This window comes from Pecten maximus, chromosome 13 (genome assembly GCF_902652985.1).
Source record: "Pecten maximus chromosome 13, xPecMax1.1, whole genome shotgun sequence".
NCBI lineage: Eukaryota > Metazoa > Mollusca > Bivalvia > Pectinida > Pectinidae > Pecten > Pecten maximus.
In genome coordinates this window covers 38,490,120-38,511,502 of record NC_047027.1, presented here as the reverse complement: position 1 = coordinate 38,511,502, position 21,383 = coordinate 38,490,120, and the positions used below count along the sequence as shown (strand labels likewise).

Here is a 21,383-nt window from a genome sequence, read left to right as displayed (position 1 = left end):
CAGTTATTGCAAAGAAACGAAGCGTTACAGATGCAGACAGACAGACAGACGGACCGACAGGAAAACCCAAAATCCACCGTTTCGGTGAAAGCAGTGGGATAAAAATCAATTGATGAATGGACAGACAGATAAATGGACCGACACGGAATACTACAGAGCGCTAATAACTCTGATACGGGGGCCTTATTGTACGATACAATACAGTCATTCCTACAAAAGCAAGATTTTAAAGAAATTCATTTCCCTTTAAGCAAGGCTAGTTCATTTTTGGGCGGAATTCTGCCATTAAAAAAGAAGGAATTTGAAGAATTGGCTCCATTTCCACTATTTTGTATAATTTTGAATCCCTGCCATCTATGGATTTAAGCTTACAGTGAAATATGAGTGGTATCCAGTGCATAACTTTAGTCAGAGAAGTCGTTTGTAGCAATATAGCCAAATTGCTGCCTTTGTGGCCCCACCCCTCGGCCCTCTTGGGAGGGGCTGTCAGCCCCACCAGTTTTACGGCAGGATGACCTATAGCCATCATGTTTCGTCCGTCTTCGTGCGCCGTTCGCCGTGCGTAAGACTTATTTCAAAACTCCTCCTTAACCCTTAGGTGGATAACTTCCAAAATTGGTTTGAAGCATCATTGGGGAAGGGCGGTCATATCTTATATAAATGAGGCTAGTGTGACCCCCTGGGGCCCAAAAAGGGGAACTTTGGTGAATTTTTGCTATAAAATCCTACTCCTCCTTAACCCTTGGGTAGATTTCAACCAAATATAGTATGAAACATCCTTGGGGAAGTGCGATCATATTTTATATAAATGAGGCTAGTGTGACCCCTGGGGCCTGAGGGGTGGTGCCTTAAAAGGGGAACTTTGGTGAATGTTTGCTATAAAATCCTACTCCTACTTAACCTTTGAGTGAATCACAACTAAATTTGCCGTGAAACATCATTGGGGGAGGGCAATCATGTTTTATATAAATGAGGCTGATCTGATTCTTAGGGCAGAGGGGCGGGGCCCCAAAAGGGGAACCTTTGATGGAATTTTGCCTTAAAACCCTACTCCCTCTAAATCCCAAAGTGGATTGAGGCTGGTCTGACCCCTAGGGCCAGAGGGGCGGGGCCCCAAAAAGGGAACTTTGGTGCTTTGGTGAATTTTTGCTATAAAATCCTACTCCTCTCTAACCCTTGTGTGGATTACAACCAAATATGGTGTGAAACATCCTTTGGGAAGGGCGGTCATATTTTATATAAACGAGGCTAGTGTGACCCCTGGGGCCCCGACCCTAAAAGGGGATCCTGGTGAATTTTTGCTATAAAGTCCTACTCCTACTTAACCTTTGGGTGGATTACAACCAAATTTGATGTGAAACATCATAAGGGGACCGCAATCATATTTTATATAAATGAGACAGGTCTGACCCCTGGGGAAAGAAGGATGGGGCAAAAGGAGCACTTAGGTTAAACATTTCTTAAAAATGCTACTCTTCCTTAATACCTTAATTAATTACAACCATATTTAGTATGAAACATCATTGGGGAAGGGCAATCCTAATTGATATAAATGAGGCTTGTCCGACCCATTGGGACAGGGGGGCATGCCCCAAAAATGGGAACTTGACTAAAATTTTGCTTTAAGATGCTGCTCTTCCTTTAAGCAAAAATGGATATGAGGGATATCCAGTGTCTGATTGATCACAATTTTTTTAATCAAATCAAAGTATTTATAAAGAAACAGATAAATTATGTAAAGACAAACAGTGTAAAACAAAGACAAAATAACACAGTGTTGTTTTTCATCGCCGTTTATCTACAATTTTACAACAAATTCTAGGCAAATGAGAGTTCTCTACATGTTAATAGTTTGTAAATGTGTTTTATTTTGATAAGAACATTTGGTTTACAAGATTATCGACATTTGAAATAAGATATTGATCTACTATAAAATCTAATCACCTGACCTGAGAATTTTATGCAAATAAGAAGATTATGCAAATAACCGATATGCAAATAAGTGGATTCCTCTGTAACCATGTTTGCTGTACCTCCAGGACAAACAGGCTAATATTTCATAGTGATCTACATAAACTGACTAAGTATTAAATAAAAACACCATTAAGTATCCAATGTGTGTAGTGATGTTACAGGCATTTCTCAGTTTTCAATATTGCCTTGTTTTTGATATTACAGCTTTGCATTGCAGAGAAAGCCAAATTAGTGAATTTAGAAAAAATACTTGGCCAAACAGTGTCCAAGAGACTACCACAATAAGCTATTAACACACAAGAGGCACAGTAGGCCTGTATCACTCACCAGCTACTTATACAACTATAAAGTTAAATTTAAAAATATTTTATTGTCAGCACAACAAATATAAAACAAAGTACAGTATTCTTACATAGAAAATTTAATATTAACCAAAGGAATTGGACAAGACAAGGCCTATATTAGTTCTTTCCTCTCGACTTAAGTTGATCATCATTCATGAATATGGAACTCAGCTGAATACTTCTTCATTTCAATATTTAAGTATGCTGTAATAATCCTGGCATACTAATGGCCCAAATCGTGAACCCATGGCCACCTCTCTTGCTTATTTAGACAAAAAAAAAAATAAAATGTGAAGAACATTGGACACATGTGACCTTGAAAAAAGTCAAGTACATGTATGTTCATTTAAACAAACTTGCTACCCATTCATCCCGGGGCTTATTGATAATAAGGTGATTTTAACATATTTAACACCAAAGACTTTGAATATAGATCAAGAAAGAGGTAACACTGAATTCTAGCATGATACAGGTTCAATTCAGGTTTTAGGTCTCTTTGTTATTGAGAAGTTGTTTAAAGAGTTAAGCACATTTGACCCCCGTGACCTTGAATGTAGGTCAAGGTCATCCCAGCATGCTACAGACCAAATATCAGGTCTCTGGCCCTCTTGATTATTGAGAAGAACTATCTTAAAAGATTCCAGCATTTAAATACATTATGATCTTATAGATGAAGGTCAAGATATAAAAAGATTTTTATAAAATCTTGGCACCTCAGCTACAGGCCAACCATCAGGTTTCTGGTCCTGGTCAGGCGAAGTTGTTTAAAGGTTTTTAGAATATCTGACCTGTGACCTTGAATATTGTTCAAACATGGTAACCTTTTACCCTAGCATGATACAGGCCAAATATTAGGTCTCTGGACTCCTAGTTCATTTATATAAGTCTTTTTGATGAAGTTGTTCAAATGAAAACTACTGATGCTGGAGAGACGACATGGAAGATGGACACACAAGCTCTAGTGTCCTTTGGGTAGGTGAGCCAGGAAAGATGTTAGTTTTACTGAAATTAGTATTTTTATTAATGTCATACATGGATTACTGAATGATAGAGAATACAAAACTGTACAATAACAACATTCTTTTTATCAATTTCTCTATGTTGTGTGTATACTATGATGGTAGGATCTTTATATCGACAATATATATACTACATAGTAACTACCATGTGAAAAGTGTAGACAATGAAATTTGATACCAAATTCAACAGACAACAAAATATTTCAGGATATCAAATTTCATTGGCTAGGTTGAGGAGATCAACATAAATAAGACAGAAAGTGACACCAATACAATAGAATATGACAGGCTTATAATGGTCAATGTCTGATAACGGTCAATGTCTGATAACAGTCAATGTCAGATTACGGTCAATGTCAGATAACGGTCAATGTCTGATAACAGTCAATGTCTGATAACAGTCAATGTCTGATAACAGTCAATGTCTGATAACGGTCAATGTCTGATAACAGTCTCTAGCCTTGACCTTTGAATTTGATTATACATGATAAATGACCTTTCCAGTACTTTCTGAGAAATGAATCTAAACCCTGAATTTAAAGTGCTTGAGAGTCACATTGTTTCTCTGTAACAACAATCAAGTGATGTTTTCATAAGGACAGGATGTACACTTCTATATAAAATCTGAGGAAGTTCTATCAGTTCTATTTGAGAAATATTGTGACAAAGTCGTTGAACCTAGAATCCAAGATGGTCACCCAATGAGCTATGAGTTGCAATACCTCTTCATTAAATCCGCAGATTTCATTTAACAATACGTTCTACAGGATATCGGTGTACAAAATCTAAATGATTAATAAAGTATTTTCTGAGAGAGATAGTGAAATAAAATGTGTCAGCCAGAAGACAGAGGTGCACAAGCTGCTGGACTATTGAGCCACATACACTGACGATTCTTACCAGTTAGTTTATACAGCGACATCGTGGTATATGTTAACATTATACAGCGACATCGTGGTATATGTTAACATTATACAGCGACATCGTGGTATATGTTAACATTATACAGCGACATCGTGGTATATGTTAACATTATACAGCGACATCGTGGTATATGTTAACATCATACAGCGACATCGTGGTATATGTTAACATCATACAGCGACATCGTGGTATATGTTAACATCATACAGCGACATCGTGGTATATGTTAACATTATACAGCGACATCGTGGTATATGTTAACATGTGTAGATACACTATTACATCAGATAGTGTTTATTTACTGGGAAAACGTGTGTAAATAAGTATGTTGAAGGCTTTTCCACCTTAATCTCTATGTAGTGGAATGGCGTTTTACATATAGTTCTAAGAATATCAAATATATATAGTTCTTCATTGTATCACATATCAACACATCAAACATACTGATCTAATTTCCATTGATTTGGAAAAAGTGAAAAACAAACAAAATAACAGACAATGACTGATGTTGTATCCAGCATTAAGGTAGGAATGTCCAAACTTAACTTCAAATAAAAATAAAGATTCATTCTTTACGCGGTTACTATAATTCTAAACTTTGGTGATCTCAAGTTGTCATGTGTTCTTATCCAACTATTACAGAGTAACACCAGGTAACACCAGGTAACACCAGGTAACATCAGGTAACACATAGTAACACACGGTAACGCCAGGTAACACACGATAACACAAGAGTTCCTCAGCATCGGAATGCAGCCTTCCACTAAAATACATAACAATATCTTATTAAAATGACATGATGATTAAGACAGTTATATATGTGACAAATGGTCTGTCATCTCGAAAGAACATCTCTGTTATATTTTACATCTCTTACATTTTACATCTGTTATATTTTACATCTGTTATATTTTACATCCTTGTTACATTTTACATGTTACATTTTACATCTCTGTTATATTTTACATGTTATAGTTTACATCTATTATATTTTACATGTTACATTTTACATCTTTGTTACATTTTACATCTGTTATATTTTACATGTTACATTTTAAATCTGTTATATTTTACATGTTACATTTTAAATCTGTTATATTTTACATGTTACATTTTACATCTGTTATATTTTACATCTTTGATACATTTTACATCTTTGTTACATTTTATATCTCTGTTCATTGTTAAATCTTTGTTACATCGTTCCATTTTTACATCTCAGTTACATGATACAACCTCATTACTTTATAAACAGTTTATTTGGTCTGGATTTTCTTTTTTTAAATGAAGTACTGAAATGATAACTTTTAAAATTACTTACTATAAAGGTAATACGGATGGAGGACATAATGACAGACAATGAAGGAAATGGAGCAATTTGTGAGAGTGACAGATTAGGGGAGGTAGAATTGGAGGAGAGTGACAGGTTAGGGGAGGTAGAATTGGAGGAGAGTGACAGATTAGGGGAGGTAGAATTAGAGGAGAGTGACAGATTAGGGGAGGTAGAGTTGGAGGAGAGTGACAGATTAGGGGAGGTAGAATTGGAGGAGAGTGACAGATTAGGAGAGTTAGAATTAGAGGAAAGTGACTGATTAGGGGAGGTAGAATTAGAGGAGAGTGACAGATTAGGGAAGGTAGAATTGGAGGAGAGTGACAGATTAGGGGAGGTAGAATTGGAGGAGAGTGACAGATTAGGGGAGGTAGAATTGGAGAAGAGTGACAGATTAGGGGAGGTAGAATTGGAGGAGAGTGACAGATAAAGGATGCAGAATTAGAGGAGAGTGACAGATTAGGGGAGGTAGAATTAGAGGAGAGTGACAGATTAGGGAGGTAGAATTGGAGGAGAGTGACAGATTAGGGGAGGTAGAATTGGAGGAGAGTGACAGATTAGGGGAGGTAGAATTAGAGGAGAGTGACAGATTAGGGGAGGTAGAATTGGAGGAGAGTGACAGATTAGGGGAGGTAGAATTGGAGGAGAGTGACAGATTAGGGGAGGTAGAATTGGAGGAGAGTAACTTTGTAATCAGGTACAGACCAAAGAGAACCTAAATATACAAACTGATCAATCAAATCTTTCTGAGAAACAAACCAACATGTCCATGTGATAAAGCGACCAAGCTATATTTTCATTGGCAATTTTACAGAGAGCAGAGAAAGCCCTAACAGAAACCACGAAACACTACAATACTGACCAGATCGCGACTTGCGATGTCCTCCGGTAGCTGCTTGATGTTGTTTTCTGTATGTGTATTAGCCCCACGATTCACCAGTAACCGTAAGAGTTTCACCTTGTCCTCCTTGAGAATGTTTGCTCCTGCTGCAATGTGTAATGGTGTATCACCCGCCCGCGTACAAGTCTCTAGGATACAACGAATCATGTCTTTTTCTTTTTCTTCCTCAACACAATTGATGAATGATTTGACCAAGTGGTAGTCTCTGGTGTCTATGGCCAGGATGATTGGGGTCTTGCTACTGCAGTCTTCCTGTTAATAGATATTAAAAGTCTTAATGAAACTAGAGGTGATCTTATTTCAGTCCCCTCCCCCTGTTGTCCTGGTGACCTCATTTCTCATTCCCCTCCCCCACTCTGTCCTGGTGATCTTAGATTGTCACAGTCTCTGTTTGTCCTGGAGCCAATATTTTGTCACATCCCCCATCCCATTGACTTTGTTTTGTCACATCCCCTCCTCCGTTCTGGTGACTGTTTTGTCACACCCCATCCCCTCCTCCCTCCCGTTGACTTTGTTTTGTCACATCTCACCAGATAATAATTGATATTGTAAGATTGTCTAGAGTAAACAAGTAGTTAATACATACCGCCAACTCAACATCAGCATCATACTGGATAAGTAGCTCAATGGTTCTAGAACAGTTGACATTTGACCTCTCTGGTCGGTCAAAACAGTGTGATAGTAGTGCTAGGTGTAGTGCTGTTCGTCCTGCAAAAGTGTTAAAAACATCTGTTATACAAAATACACAGAGATAGAACATTTTACCTGTGATACACGGTATATAGAGATTGAACATTTTACCTGTGATACACGGTATAGAGATTGAACATTTTACCTGTGATACACAGTATATAGAGATTGAACATTTTACCTGTGATACACGGTATATAGAGATAGAACATTTTACCTGTGATACACGGTATACAAAGATAGAACATTTTACCTGTGATACATGGTATATAGAGATTGAACATTTTACCTGTGATACACGGTATACAGAGATTGAACATTTTACCTGTGATACACGGTATACAGAGATAAAACATTTTACCTGTGATACACGGTATACAGAGATTGAACATTTTACCTGTGATACACGGTATATAGAAATAGAACATTTTACCTGTGATACACGGTATATAGAGATAAAACATTTTACCTGTGATACATGGTATATAGAGATTGAACATTTTACCTGTGATACACGGTATACAGAGATAAAACATTTTACCTGTGATACACGGTATATAGAGATAAAACATTTTACCTGTGATACACGGTATACAGAGATTGAACATTTTACCTGTGATACACGGTATACAGAGATAAAACATTTTACCTGTGATACACGGTATACAGAGATTGAACATTTTACCTGTGATACACGGTATATAGAAATAGAACATTTTACCTGTGATACACGGTATATAGAGATAAAACATTTTACCTGTGATACATGGTATATAGAGATTGAACATTTTACCTGTGATACACGGTATACAGAGATAAAACATTTTACCTGTGATACACGGTATATAGAGATAAAACATTTTACCTGTGATACACGGTATATAGAGATTGAACATTTTACCTGTGATACACGGTATACAGAGATAGAACATTTTACCTGTGATACACGGTATACAGAGATAAAACATTTCACCTGTGATACACGGTATATAGAGATAAAACATTTCACCTGTGATACACAGTATAGAGATTGAACATTTTACCTGTGATACACAGTATAGAGATTGAACATTTTACCTGTGATACACGGTATACAGAGATTGAACATTTCACCTGTGATACACGGTATACAAAGATTGAACATTTTACCTGTGATACACGGTTTATAGAGATTGAACCTTTTACCTGTGATACACGGTATATAGAGATTGAACATTTTACCTGTGATACACGGTATATAGAAATTGAACATTTTACCTGTGATACACGGTATACAGAGATAGAACATTTTACCTGTGATACACGGTATATAGCAATAGAACATTTTACCTGTGATACACGGTATATAGCAATAGAACATTTCACCTGTGATACACGGTATATAGAGATAGAACATTTTACCTGTGATACACGGTATATAGAGATTGAACATTTTACCTGTGATACACGGTATATAGAAATTGAACATTTTACCTGTGATACACGGTATATAGAAATTGAACATTTTATCTGTGATACACGGTATACAGAGATTGAACATTTTACCTGTGATACACGGTATATAGAGATTGAACATTTTACCTGTGATACACGGTATACAGAGATTGAACATTTCACCTGTGATACACGGTATATAGAAATTGAACATTTTATCTGTGATACACGGTATATAGAGATTGAACATTTTACCTGTGATACACGGTATATAGAGATTGAACATTTTACCTGTGATACACGGTATATAGAGATTGAACATTTTACCTGTGATACACGGTATACAGAGATAGAACATTTTACCTGTGATACACAGTATATAGAGATTGAACATTTTACCTGTGATACACGGTATATAGAAATTGAACATTTTACCTGTGATACACGGTATATAGAGATTGAACATTTTACCTGTGATACACGGTATACAGAGATAGAACATTTTACCTGTGATACACAGTATATAGAGATTGAACATTTTACCTGTGATACACGGTAAATAGAGATTGAACATTTTACCTGTGATACACGGTATATAGAGATTGAACATTTTACCTGTGATACACAGTATATAGAGATTGAACATTTTACCTGTGATACACGGTAAATAGAGATTGAACATTTTACCTGTGATACAGTACACAGTATATAGAGATTTGACCTATGCATCTGTAAAACTTCTGAGGGAACTTACGATCACTCTCACTTCTTAGATCCACTTGAGTTTTATCACAGTCGAGCAGGATTTTTAACATTTGCAATGAATTATCTCCCTTTTCTGCAACCAGGTGGAGTGGAGATCTCAGTTCATAATTGTCATTTATTCCCAGAATCTGCACAGTAGATCAAAGGATTTGATATTAAATATAACAGTGATTAATCAAATAATGTTAGAGTAGATTGGAATTGTTTGTGAGTATAGTGGGATTGTGTGTGTAGTGGGATTGTTTGTGTGTGTGTAGAGTGGGATTGTGTTTGAAGATTGGGATTTTTTGTGTAGAGTGGGATTGTATGTTTGTGTAGAGTGGGATTGTATGTTTGTGTAGAGTGGGATTGTATGTGTGTGTGTAGATTGGGGTTGTGTGTGTGTATGAAGAGGATGTGTGTAAAACATGTTAGTGTTGATTGGTTAGATGGATTTTGTTTGTATTGAATATTTTATACTGTGATACACGGTATCGATGACTATTTTCTGGATCATGTTATAGATTGAAATTTTTACTGTGATTACACTGTGATCATGTAAGTATTGAATTTTACTTATTATTTTGAATTTGTTGTAATAGTTTTGAACATTTTACTGTGATCATATATAGATTGAATTTTTCCTGTATACACGGTAATAGAGTTGAACATTTTACCTGTGATAGTACACAGTATATGAGATTTGACTTATGCATCTGTAATTCTGAGGACTTACGTCACTTACTTCTTATATATTGAGTTTTATACAGTCGAGCAGGATTTTTAATTTGCAATGTTATCTCTTTTCTGACCAGGTGATTGTGTGAAGTCTCAGTTTAATTGCTTTGATTCCCAATCTGCACAGTAGATCAAAGGTTTGATATTAAATATAACAGTGATAATCAATATGTAGAGTAGTGGAATTGGTGTAGTTGTTGAGTTGGGATAATGTTTGTGTGTGAAGTGTATTGGGGTACGGTTTGGTTTGAGTTGGTTTATTTTTGTGGAGTCTGTTTGAGCGGGGTTGTGTTTGTGTGCGTGGGTTGGGCTGTGTGTGTGTAGTTGGGGTGTGTGTGGGGTGGGTGTGGGGTGTTGTTGGGTTTGGTGTGTTGTGGGCTGTGGTGTGGTGGGTTGTGTGTGTAGTGGGTTGGTGGGTTTTGGGTTGTGTGTGTTATGGGTTGTGGTGTGTGATTGGGTTTGGGTGTTTAGGGGTTTTTTTGTGTTGGTGTGTGTAAGGGGTTGTTGTTTGGTTAGGTGGGTTGTGTGTGTATGATTGGGATGGTGCGGTGGTTGGGAGTGTGTATATTGGGTTGTGGTGTGTGTATTGGGTGTGTGTGTGTGAGGGGTGGTGGTGTGTATGGTGGGATTGTGGTGGTTGTGTGGGGTTGTGTGTGGTGTGTGTTGTCGTGGGCTGGTGCGTGTTCGCGTGTGCGTGTTTGTGTCTCGTGGGCGTGTTTGTGTCGCGTGGGCTCTTTTGTTCGTCTCGTGGGCTTGTTTGTGTCGCGCGTGCTGTTTCGTGGGTGGGCTTCTGTGCGTCTCGCGTGGGCTTTTTTTGTTCGTTTGGCTTGTGCGTGTCGCGTGGGCTTGTCTGTTTGTGTCGCGTGGGCTGTTTTGTTCGTCCTCGTGGGCTTGTGCGTGTCGCGTGGGCTTGTCTGTTGTGTGTCGCGTGGGGCTGTTTTGTTCGTCTCGTGGGCTTGTGTGTGTCTCGTGGGGTGTTTGTGTCTCGCGGATTGTGTGTGTAGAGTGGGATGTTTTGTTAGTATAGTGGGATTGTGTGTGTATAGTGGGATTGTGTGTGTATAGTTGGAGTGTTTGTGTAGAGTGGGATTGTGTTGGTGTAATGGAGCTGTGCCATACCTTTCCCTGTATGTTGGGGTCAGCGTTATTGTCCAGCAGAGACTTGGCAATATCCACCTTCTCCTCCCTTACTGCCAGGAACAAAGCCGTCTAACAATAAACATCATAAAATATTTAACTAAGAATACCAAGTATTTCTAAAGACAAACTCCCTACCAGCCCCTATTGTAGCTATTACATTGTTACCATAATGGTTTATAAATATGGCGCCTCTCAGGGTTTATTTGGAAAAATAAAAAGTATACAATAAGCTTGTGACTGATTTCAATGTAATAATACAAGAAATTGTAATGTTAGTATTTTCACTGAGGAATTTCATAAAATGATACCAGTATTTGGATTCTCTAGAAATAGTAATGATGACCATAACCTTACAACCTTGAAACTCAAAACTTGTTTAAGATCGTTTATTGTCCTAAATTGTAAGTGTCTGAAGTTTGATAAAAATCACTCCTGGCAGTAATGAAGTCGCTAGAACACTAAAAATGATTTTCTAAAAATAGTAAAGGTGACCTTGACCTAACAACCCTGACACTATGACTTGTTAGATATTATGGTCCTTAATTACTGTATGAAGTTTGATCAAAATCTCTTAAGGAATGAAGCTGCTACAGTGCTGAAATTGAATATTCTAAAAATAGTCACTGTGACCTTGACCTTGACGATAAAAATCTAAAACTCAAATTTATGCTCCTTTGTAATTGTGTGAAGTTCCTCTGGTCCTTCAAGAAGTGAAACCACTGGTCAGGAGTACTAGTGCTGACAAACTTGTGTTACATCCATACATGTACCTTACATACCTCTGTCTGTACCCATACTTACACAAACAGATGGAAACCTATAGCCCCCCCCCCCCCCCCCCCCTTCACCTTCCTGTGTGTCTATCAATATCAATATCATATCTATACAGGGCTCAAAAATGGTATTTTTACCAGGTGGCCTATATGACTACCAAGTCATACAATCTAGGCGTCAATTGGAAAAGTTAGTGGCAGGGCCTAATTGCCTTAAATTAAAAAAAAAATCATTAGATCAGTATAACATCTCTCTGTAACTTTTTCAGATGAAAAATAGCATTGACTGCAACCTTTGGAAGATTAATCAAATCGCAATAACTGGTCGCCAATTGTGAATTTAAGTCCCCATGGCCACTAATATAGGCGCCACTTTGAGCCCTGCTTTAGCATGGTTTTGTGCTGTTTCTCTACACAGACAATCTTCGTTTTTAATAAGAAAATCGTTAGTGCTTGCTCCTATGATTATAGTAGTGAAATCCTACATTATAAGCTTATAATTAGCCAAATATTTTATGATCTTAATTCCTGGACTTGATAAAATGAATTCTGCGACACTGTGGGTCTGATAGTACTTACCCTCAACATCTGGTTCTGTAGATTGATTATAGAGGACAGGATACCTTCCGACTGGAGGCTGACGATCAACAGGAGGATTAAGTCTGTAGTAGCTTCGGCGATCATACAGGAGTGCAACACACTGACAAGTCACAAAATATAGGATGTTCAATGATGTCAAGTTAAGGTTAAGAAATCACAACTAGATCTGTGAGAGAATGGTAAACTACCAGGTATAATAACCTTGGATACCAATCATTTGCAACCATGGCAACCAAATTACATATATTGTTTTGGGAAATGGCACCATTGTATGTATCTCCCATAACATTTACATACCATTTGTCAGCTTAATCAGATATATCTCAATAATGACCAATCAGAAACCTCCATTTATGTTTCTATGGTAACGATTCTGGAAATGCCCAAGTTTTAAATTATACACAATAATAAGTTACACTTAGTCTACTTGCTGACCTTCACATTTACACATAGTCCCAAATATTCCTGATTTTTTTGTTTAACTTATTTGGAGGAATAGTCCAAACAAGATATGTCTCATTAGAAGGGGTTCCTTTGGTTACCATGGCAACCAAATAACATTGTTGTTTTAGAAAATAGTATCATTATATTTGCCATCCCTCAAAACCTGTGTATAACAATTTTCAGTTTAATCGGAAAATATCTCAATTTAAGCCAAACAAAAGTGACCATTCTCAATGTAAAACTTTTGATAATCATGTCTTTCAATAGTACTCAACTCACCTGTCTCCATCTATATCACAGGAAATCCAGTCAAAGTACATGTGGTTGTCCAGAACAGTGTATGTGTCATTGAGATGCTGTGTAATTTGTTCCAGGTTTTTTAACTCCCCTGGTGAGAGTTCTCCTGGGGAGCACACTTCGATATCACCAAGTGCACTGCCGTTGGGAGATAGGCCCATCTGAGGGTACGGACTGGTAGTCTCTACAATTTCACACTCGTCCTGACTGTGTTCGGGACTTGACAGTTTGTCATTACTGTCCTGATTATACACCTCGTCCATGCGACCTGGGGATGGGTGATAATTCGGAATAGTCTCTGCTGGTGACAAAGGGAAGTAACCATGATGTTCACTTTTAGACACGATATGGCTGTCTGGACAATTTTCAAAAATTTCCATGAGATCACACGCCGGAAGGTCCAACTTGGGGATACCGTCCTCCCAGGCTTTCTCCGAGAAGTGCATTTGTCCAGGGCAGCAGTCCACATCAAGGTCCAATGGCAGGCCATCTGTATTGAAAACAAAGGTCATCAGGTACATTGTGTATTGAAAACAAAGGTCATCAAGTGCATCGTGTATTGAAAACAAAGGTCATCAAGCGCATCGTGTATTGAAAACAAAGGTCATCAAGTGCATTGAGTATTGAAAACAAAGGTCATCAAGTGCATCGTGTATTGAAAACAAAGGTCATCAAGTGCATTGAGTATTGAAAACAAAGGTCATCAAGTGCATCGTGTATTGAAAACAGAGGTCATCAGGTACATTGTGTATTGAAAACAAAGGTCATCAAGTGCATCGTGTATTGAAAACAAAGGTCAATAGGTACATTGTGTATTGAAAACAAAGGTCATTAGGTACATTGTGTATTGAAAACAAAGGTCAATAGGTACATTGTGTATTGAAAACAAAGGTCATTAGGTACATTGTGTATTGAAAACAAAGGTCAATAGGTACATTGTGTATTGAAAACAAAGGTCATCAAGTGCATTGTGTATAGTAAACAAAAGGTCATTAGGTATTTAACACTGATAGATAGAAAAACTGCCAACAAATTATACATTGTAACAAATCTTCATGTACTTGGTTTGAATTATTAGCTGGATACATTCAAATCATACTTCCCAATACGGGAGGCCCACAGAATCTGTATCGCTCATCTGAATTTTTAAACAATAGTAGGAAAATGTTCTTCTAAGAAACTTTGAATTAAAATTCCATTTAACAAATTTACATGCATGAGGATCTTGATGCTAAGAAATTCATGGCAGGAACAAACTGACACCAAAAAGTTTACATAAACATACTGATTTGAAGATTTAAAAACAAAACATCCATATATACCACCTCTCTGATTACATACTAATGCCCTTTTATTTTCATCCAACTTTACCAGCAAATCCTCTATTTACCTTGCTGTATTGCTATCCCACTGGACAACAGGGAAGTTTAATGTAGTTAATTACCTATTATATCCTCGTCAGAACAAAACTCTTCTGGAAACGGAATCACAACTCCGTCTGCTACTGTCAGATCTTTTGTTTGTTTTAGTTTCCTGATGCTCCTTAACGTCACATTTCCAGCGGACTTGGAGTTCCCAGAAGTCTTCTGCTTTCGGACACGCCCATCTTCTTCCCATATTCCCTGGTATGGATCCTTGCGAGGAAGGAGATGGTGGCCCTGTATTTGTTGATAGTACGCAAATTCTTCTTTGGGTTTCATCCAAAATCGGCATCTTTCATCCACTGCGGCCACGTAGTGATTTTGTTTCTCCCTAAAAACATTCTGTGTTGAAAAGTGTTGACATGTAGGTGGCATGATGGTGGTATGAATAAGGTACGGCTGTTGGATCTTATATTCCGGAAGATTGATCTGAACATTGTCGGTTGTTTTATAGTAGTTACCATATGGATACAACCTTTCATCAATTTGAGGAGTTTTTATTTTTCCTCTGGCTGTAAAAATTTCCTGTAAATTAAAACAAAAGCATTAGTGAACTTCCATTGAGAGTAACTAAAATTAAATTCATTTAAAATTTAGTCAAAAATACCAACAAAGGCAAGCAATTACATACTTGAAAGAACCTCGAAATATAAATCTTTGTTTAGTATATATACAATTAGGCCTGTACATGTATATTATTTATTGGGCGATAAGCTTTCACTAGACCATTAGGAAGGTGTTTTTGAAAAGTGATTTGATTCTGAATTCAAACATCAATATTAGACCATTATTCCATCTCTAAATGAACACAATGTTGATAGAGACTTAAACAAAAACAAAACTATACCATCATCTGTTAAGTGTACCTTTTTCTCATCCTTGATTTTGAGATGTTCAATGTGATTGATGATGTCATCAATACTCAAGCTGCCCAAATCCTCCTCTGGATCCGACTGATCTTCAGTCTTCATCACTGTAAACGAGAGATGCATGCTCTGCCCATCAAGACTGAGTCAAATACCAACAGTATAATGTGATGAAAACTTTGATTTCATTCTAAAAATATCTTTTAATTAGATATCACTAAATTTTCAAGATGGTGACAGGCACTGGTCCGAATTGTGTCCTTCCTGTCTATAATGACAGTGGTATTGAATGTGGAACAGGTCTTTTAATCTATTTTGGGTCATCTGCAGTGGACTACACATATCTTTAGGTGACATAGTGGTAAGATTTTCAATATGGTACCCATTTGAATGCATCTAAATTCCATACTAATACTGAACTTTCTACATATATGTATTACCAACACCTGAACATTAATGTATTCTAGCACTATAATTAGTGGTAATGGCTATGGAATAAATGAAAATAGTAATATGCAGCAGGAATTATCAATTTATGTATGGTTTAGGTATCTTTGAGTATGAGGTATAACTGAAATGCTGTTTACATGAACTTCAGGTGAGGTATATATATAATTAGTAATAACAGTCTGAGAAAGGTTTCCCTATTTCTATTTTAAAAGATAATAACATTAAACAGAAAAAAAGTGTCTGAGAATGATATATGAATGACATAAGAATGATATGAGAATGATATATATATATGAATGATATAAGAATGATATGAGAATGATGAGTCCACTACCTAAAATGACTTCTGTACTGATGACAGAAGTTCTGTTTCATAGATATCCTTTGGAAGTTACCAGACCCTTAAATTCATATGGATCTTATCCTTTGCTAAAGCTGACTTTGTGTAAAGATATGAGGAATATCCCTATTGTTGGTAGTCTTGTGACAAGGCCATAAAATAAGAAAAAATTTGGGAAAAATCAAGGGATTTTCCTACTGTTAACATACAACCACAGGGGCATGTCTAGTCTTATATTAAAAATAGCCAGAAATACCTATATAACAACAATGTAATCATATGGAGGTAGAATACCAATAAGGAAGTTACCATCTTAGTCGTAAGAAAAATAGGTTACAGGTATTTTTATTTCATAGAACTGCTTTTTTTTTACGGAGGATTTCCACCAAACAAAATGTATTAATAACTTAGTTATATAACTAGTATTACAACTTCCTTATCGATAAGCCTACATTGTCTCGGGATAAATTGTGATAACCTGGGTAACACCTGTTTGTTTTCCTGCCCACTCCATTAATTAATTAACCATTGTAGTTTAAATAGGAGAAATGCTGAGGTTCGAGCAACTTCTAAGAGAACGTGTAATTATACATTAAAGAGCAAATGTCGACTAGCCAGTCGGTGTTACCGTGGTAATTATTTACAGGTGACCTCCTATGTTTACAATCAGATACAGACGAATAATGTGTATTTATTAATAACGAATAATCTCATGATTAACGTGATCTCAATACTGACATGATTAATGTTGCAACCATCCATGCGAAACACCATTGTTTGTCACTATGCCATTAAAACCTGTGGTTACTGAACCGGAACGAAAATTGAGCTCGAATGATCAGATCGACGTTATAAACTTCACGGATCTCGATATAAACCTGCCATACTCGATACATACCCGGAGAATAAACAATGTTTTCCGTTTGAGTTTTTTCATCGTGTTCTTGTCCTGTTCGCAGAGCATTCCGTTCTTTCACCATTTTAACAAGTAAAATCGACAATATTAGCTAAGGCATATTCCTGTTTGGAAATTTTCAAGGAAGTACAGTGTATAAGGGGATTCCCCGGCCATCCCAAATAGCAACTCAACGTCAAAATAGCGCTTGTTACGACCGCTTGTTACAATCAATTCACCTAGGCGCTTGACGGGACCGCGAAGTAATTCGCTCCCTCACTCGGTAATGCTACATCCGTCGTCTTGCAATTTCTAATGACAAAAGACCCCATATATACTCGATATTGTTAAAATTGGAGGAATATGGCAATCACTTGTGGTAGAAGCGGTTTTTATTGATATTTAAAAAAAATTCATTAGATCATCTATTTTAAAATAATTGATTATAATAAATTGGTATATCTATGATCAGAGACATATATAGAGAGAGATTGGCAGCTCTCTATTTGCCCTTGTGTTTACATAGTGGCCCCTGACCTTCCCACAATCCTTTGCGGTCGCTCGGTTCAGTCTTCACTAGACGCCATATTGGAGAAAACTTGAAAACCAGACACATAATTACCGATAATTTCTATTTGAAATCATCACCAAGATCCAATTATGTGCTTTAATTTGATTAATATCAAAGTGCAGAAGTGTCATCAATATGAAATATATCACAATTTGCTGTCCAAGTGTTTGTATTTTGAGTATGAAAGTCAAGCACAACGCAGGAAAGATCGGCGGGAATCTCCAATTTTCGAAAAGTCCCTATGGGGTTTTCGAGAATACGGATAAATGACAACAATGTGCATGATAATCAAGACCACATTCCATAAGTATGATAGTTTTTGGTTAATGTGGTAACTTTTGTAGTGGCCTAGATAAAACAATGTGCTTTTTGTGTGCGTTTAAAATTGACGATGTTTTGGTCGGACGTAATGGCTGCTTAATTACAAAACTTGGACATGTCGAATAGGACCCAATGGATTTTAGAAAATACGGATAAATGGCAACAATGTGCATGATCAATAAGACTATATCCCATAAGTATAATAGTTTTTGGTTAATGTGGTAACTTTTGTAGTGGCCTAAATAAAACGATGTGCTTCTTGTGTGCGTTTAAAATTGACGATGTTTTGGTCTGACGTAATGGCGGCTTAATAACAAACTTGGACATGTCGAATAGGACCCAATGGATTTTCGAAAATACGGATAAATGACAACAATATGCATGATCAATAAGACTATATCCCATAAGTTTGATAGTTTTTGGTTAATGTGGTAACTTTTGTAGTGGCCAAAATAAAACGATGTGCTTTCTGTGTGTATTTAAAATGACGATGTTTTGGTCTGACGTAATGGCGGATTAACCAGAACATGTCGAATAAGTTCCAATACTACGATACACACATGCGCATAGCCCGATTTACCTGCGTTCGCGTGTGTTTGATAGGAGACACTCTCGATAAGGGATATGCTTGAGTGGTCACGAATAAAGGGAGCCACTATGTGTACGGGGAAATAGCGATGTTACTAATCTCTCTGTATATATGTCTCTGCTATGATATTGTAAAAGTTGAGAAAATTTATAAACTTTCTTGAATAGATTATATGGCGACTGTCTACTCACAAGTTACGACTGTATTGTTCGATATACCATTCGGAATTCCTTAGTCATTTGACAGTGTTCCGAGTACAGGTAATTTGGCGCGAATATTGCACGTGCGGTTGCCGCGGTTGTCTATATAAGCCGGTACACCTGTGTAGTTCGCCAGTCAGATGGAAAGTCTTTGTAGGACTACCTGGCTCAGCTCTCCCCGACTCACGTAGTCAGATGGAAAGTCTTTGTAGGACTGCCTGGCTCAGCTCTCCCCGACTCACGTAGTCAGATGGAAAGTCTTTGTTAGACTGTTATGGTAACACTCACTGTCAGTAGTTTTGTGTACTATCGTTATAGTATGGCCATGTAGCCGCTAGTTTACTAAACTACTGTCATGTTGTCCTATAGTATGTGTGTGTTGAGTGCGTGACAGAATTGTATAATTTGTCCCTGTGTCTGTATATTTTTACATAGTGTTTAGTGGTATCCTAATAAAACTACCTGAACTTTATAAGGAACCTGAAGTTGGTTCCGAGTTCCGAGTTCCGTTTAAGTAAAACTGAAATATTATGTATTAGCTTTATTGGTTTTGGTCCCAGTTCCGAGTTCCGTTTAAGAAAAACTGAAATACTATGTATTAACTTTATTGGTTTTGGTCCCAGTTCCGAGTTCCGTTTAAGAAAAGTTTGAATACTATGTATTAGTTTTATTGGTTTTGGTCCCAGTTCCGAGTTCCGTTTAACAAGTTCCGAGTTCCGTTTAACCAGTTTCGAGTACCGTTTAAGAAAAACGGAACAACTATGTATAAGCTTTACGGGATTTGGTCCCAGTTCCGAGTTCCGTTTAAGATAAGCGTATATGGGTTACATTTTTGTATTTGACTGTGCTGAAAATCTTGAAAAACAAAATAAATAATTTTTTTTTTTTTTAAATGGAGACGATTTGTTAACAAGAATACAAAATATCGCACGGAAACAAACGTATGAATAAATTTAATATTTTCAGTAGCAGATCATGTGAGCTCTGACTTACAAAACTCAAATGCAATCCCAAGCATCCCCTCCTCGCGGGAACAAAGCAATATGTCTCTCCGAAACTTACGGGGGCGACATAATTAATGGTTATCATTTATTCGATTTATTTATATGAATAATTCCATTATTGATATCATTAATTCAAGGAATAAAGTGATATCAATACGAATTGTTGATGTAATTTATTCATTAAATGATATCATAAATTATAATTCATGATATCGTTAAATCATTTAATGATACCATATATTCGAATTAGTGATATCACAAATTGTAGATTTAATCTAATCAATTAGTCTAATCATTGACAGCGAATTACAAGGAAGGCCTTTGGCAACAGCTCCTTAGAAGTTTCCTGCTACCCCGCGTATTTCTATGTTTCCAGGTGTTAATGAAAGAACTGTTCAATATTATTCAATGAAATTGTATTTTTTTTTATTTGTGTTGAATGAAACTTCAGTAATACCAATTAAAGATTTTTTCCCAGTCGTCATATAGACATTTCACCTCAACAGTAGAAGCCATATTGAAAAACAAAATGGTGTATGAAATATACTTTGCAGTTATTGCTTTGTTTGTGTACTTTAACTTCACACATATAGATTCATTAACTACAAATAAAAACTCATATCTCCCTCCATGGACCCACATTTCGCGATATCTAGAAAGCTGCTTTAACAAACTACTTGTAATTTACGAAAAGGTAAAAGAAGGAAATGTACCATGAACGAAAACTGCGTTGTAATATTCTCTCTTGGAGGTTACAACACAACAATTTCTCGTAATTTTACAACACCAGTCGTGTTGTTATCCTTAAACGGAACTCGGAACTGGTTCCCAGTTCCGTTTTTCTTCAACGGAACTGAAAACCAGGACCAAGTCCCTTAAAATTCATACGTGAATGATAAATGACCTTGCATCCATTTGACACATGTAGTTTTTCTTCTTCAGATTCGGGTCTCATATTGAGATAAAGTACATGGAATATTTTTTTCTTAAACGGAACTCGGAACTGGTTCCTAGTTCCGTTTAGCTTAAACGGAACTCGCAACTGGCTAATACATAGTATTTCAGTTTTTCTTAAACGGAACTCGGAACTGGACCAAAACCAATAAAGCTAATACATAGTATTTCAGTTTTTCTTAAACGGAACTCGGAACTGGACCAAAACCAATAAAGCTAATGCATAGTATTTCAGTTTTTCTTAAACGGAACTCGGAACTGGTTCCTAGTTTCGTTTTTCTTCAACGGAACTGAAAACCAGGACCAAGTCCCTTAAAATTCATACGTGAATGATAAATGACCTTGCATCCATTTGACACATGTAGTTTTTCTTCTTCAGATTCTGGTCTCATATTGAGATAAAGTACATAGAATATTTTC

The 21,383-nt window shown here is 36.8% G+C and overlaps 1 protein-coding gene across 3 annotated transcripts; it reads right to left on the bottom strand.

Annotated features, from left to right (window-relative positions):
• Window positions 1-1,777: 1,777 nt before the first annotated feature.
• LOC117340902 lies at window positions 1,778-17,539 on the bottom strand. Of its 3 annotated transcripts, none has more exons than XM_033902683.1 (11): window positions 17,328-17,539; window positions 15,640-15,746; window positions 14,797-15,298; window positions 13,335-13,842; window positions 12,591-12,711; window positions 11,218-11,307; window positions 9,371-9,509; window positions 7,079-7,200; window positions 6,454-6,744; window positions 4,962-5,024; window positions 1,778-4,911 (listed from the first exon to the last, which is right to left on the bottom strand). In XM_033902683.1, the coding sequence occupies exons 1-10, from the start codon at window positions 17,407-17,409 to the stop codon at window positions 5,001-5,003; spliced, it is 1,986 nt and encodes a 661-aa protein (XP_033758574.1). In that variant the 5' UTR covers window positions 17,410-17,539; the 3' UTR covers window positions 1,778-4,911; window positions 4,962-5,000. The 3 variants fall into 3 exon arrangements, with proteins under 3 accessions (XP_033758574.1, XP_033758575.1, XP_033758573.1); XM_033902684.1 differs by having other exon boundaries at window positions 1,778-4,940; window positions 4,971-5,024; XM_033902682.1 differs by having other exon boundaries at window positions 1,778-5,024.
• Window positions 17,540-21,383: the final 3,844 nt, after the last annotated feature.

What these genes read in the sequence shown, in the direction of transcription:
- LOC117340902 (XM_033902682.1), bottom strand. Translation starts at nt 17,409, where the DNA reads ATGGTGAAAGAACGGAATGCTCTGCGAACAGGACAAGAACACGATGAA. An exon ending in AAACATTGTTTATTCTCCGG is followed by an intron (nt 15,747 to 17,327) that starts GTATGTATCGAG and finishes TCTCGTTTACAG; the next exon opens with TGATGAAGACTGAAGATCAG. An exon ending in ACCCCAACATACAGGGAAAG is followed by an intron (nt 9,510 to 11,217) that starts GTATGGCACAGC and finishes TCTACTGTGCAG; the next exon opens with ATTCTGGGAATAAATGACAA.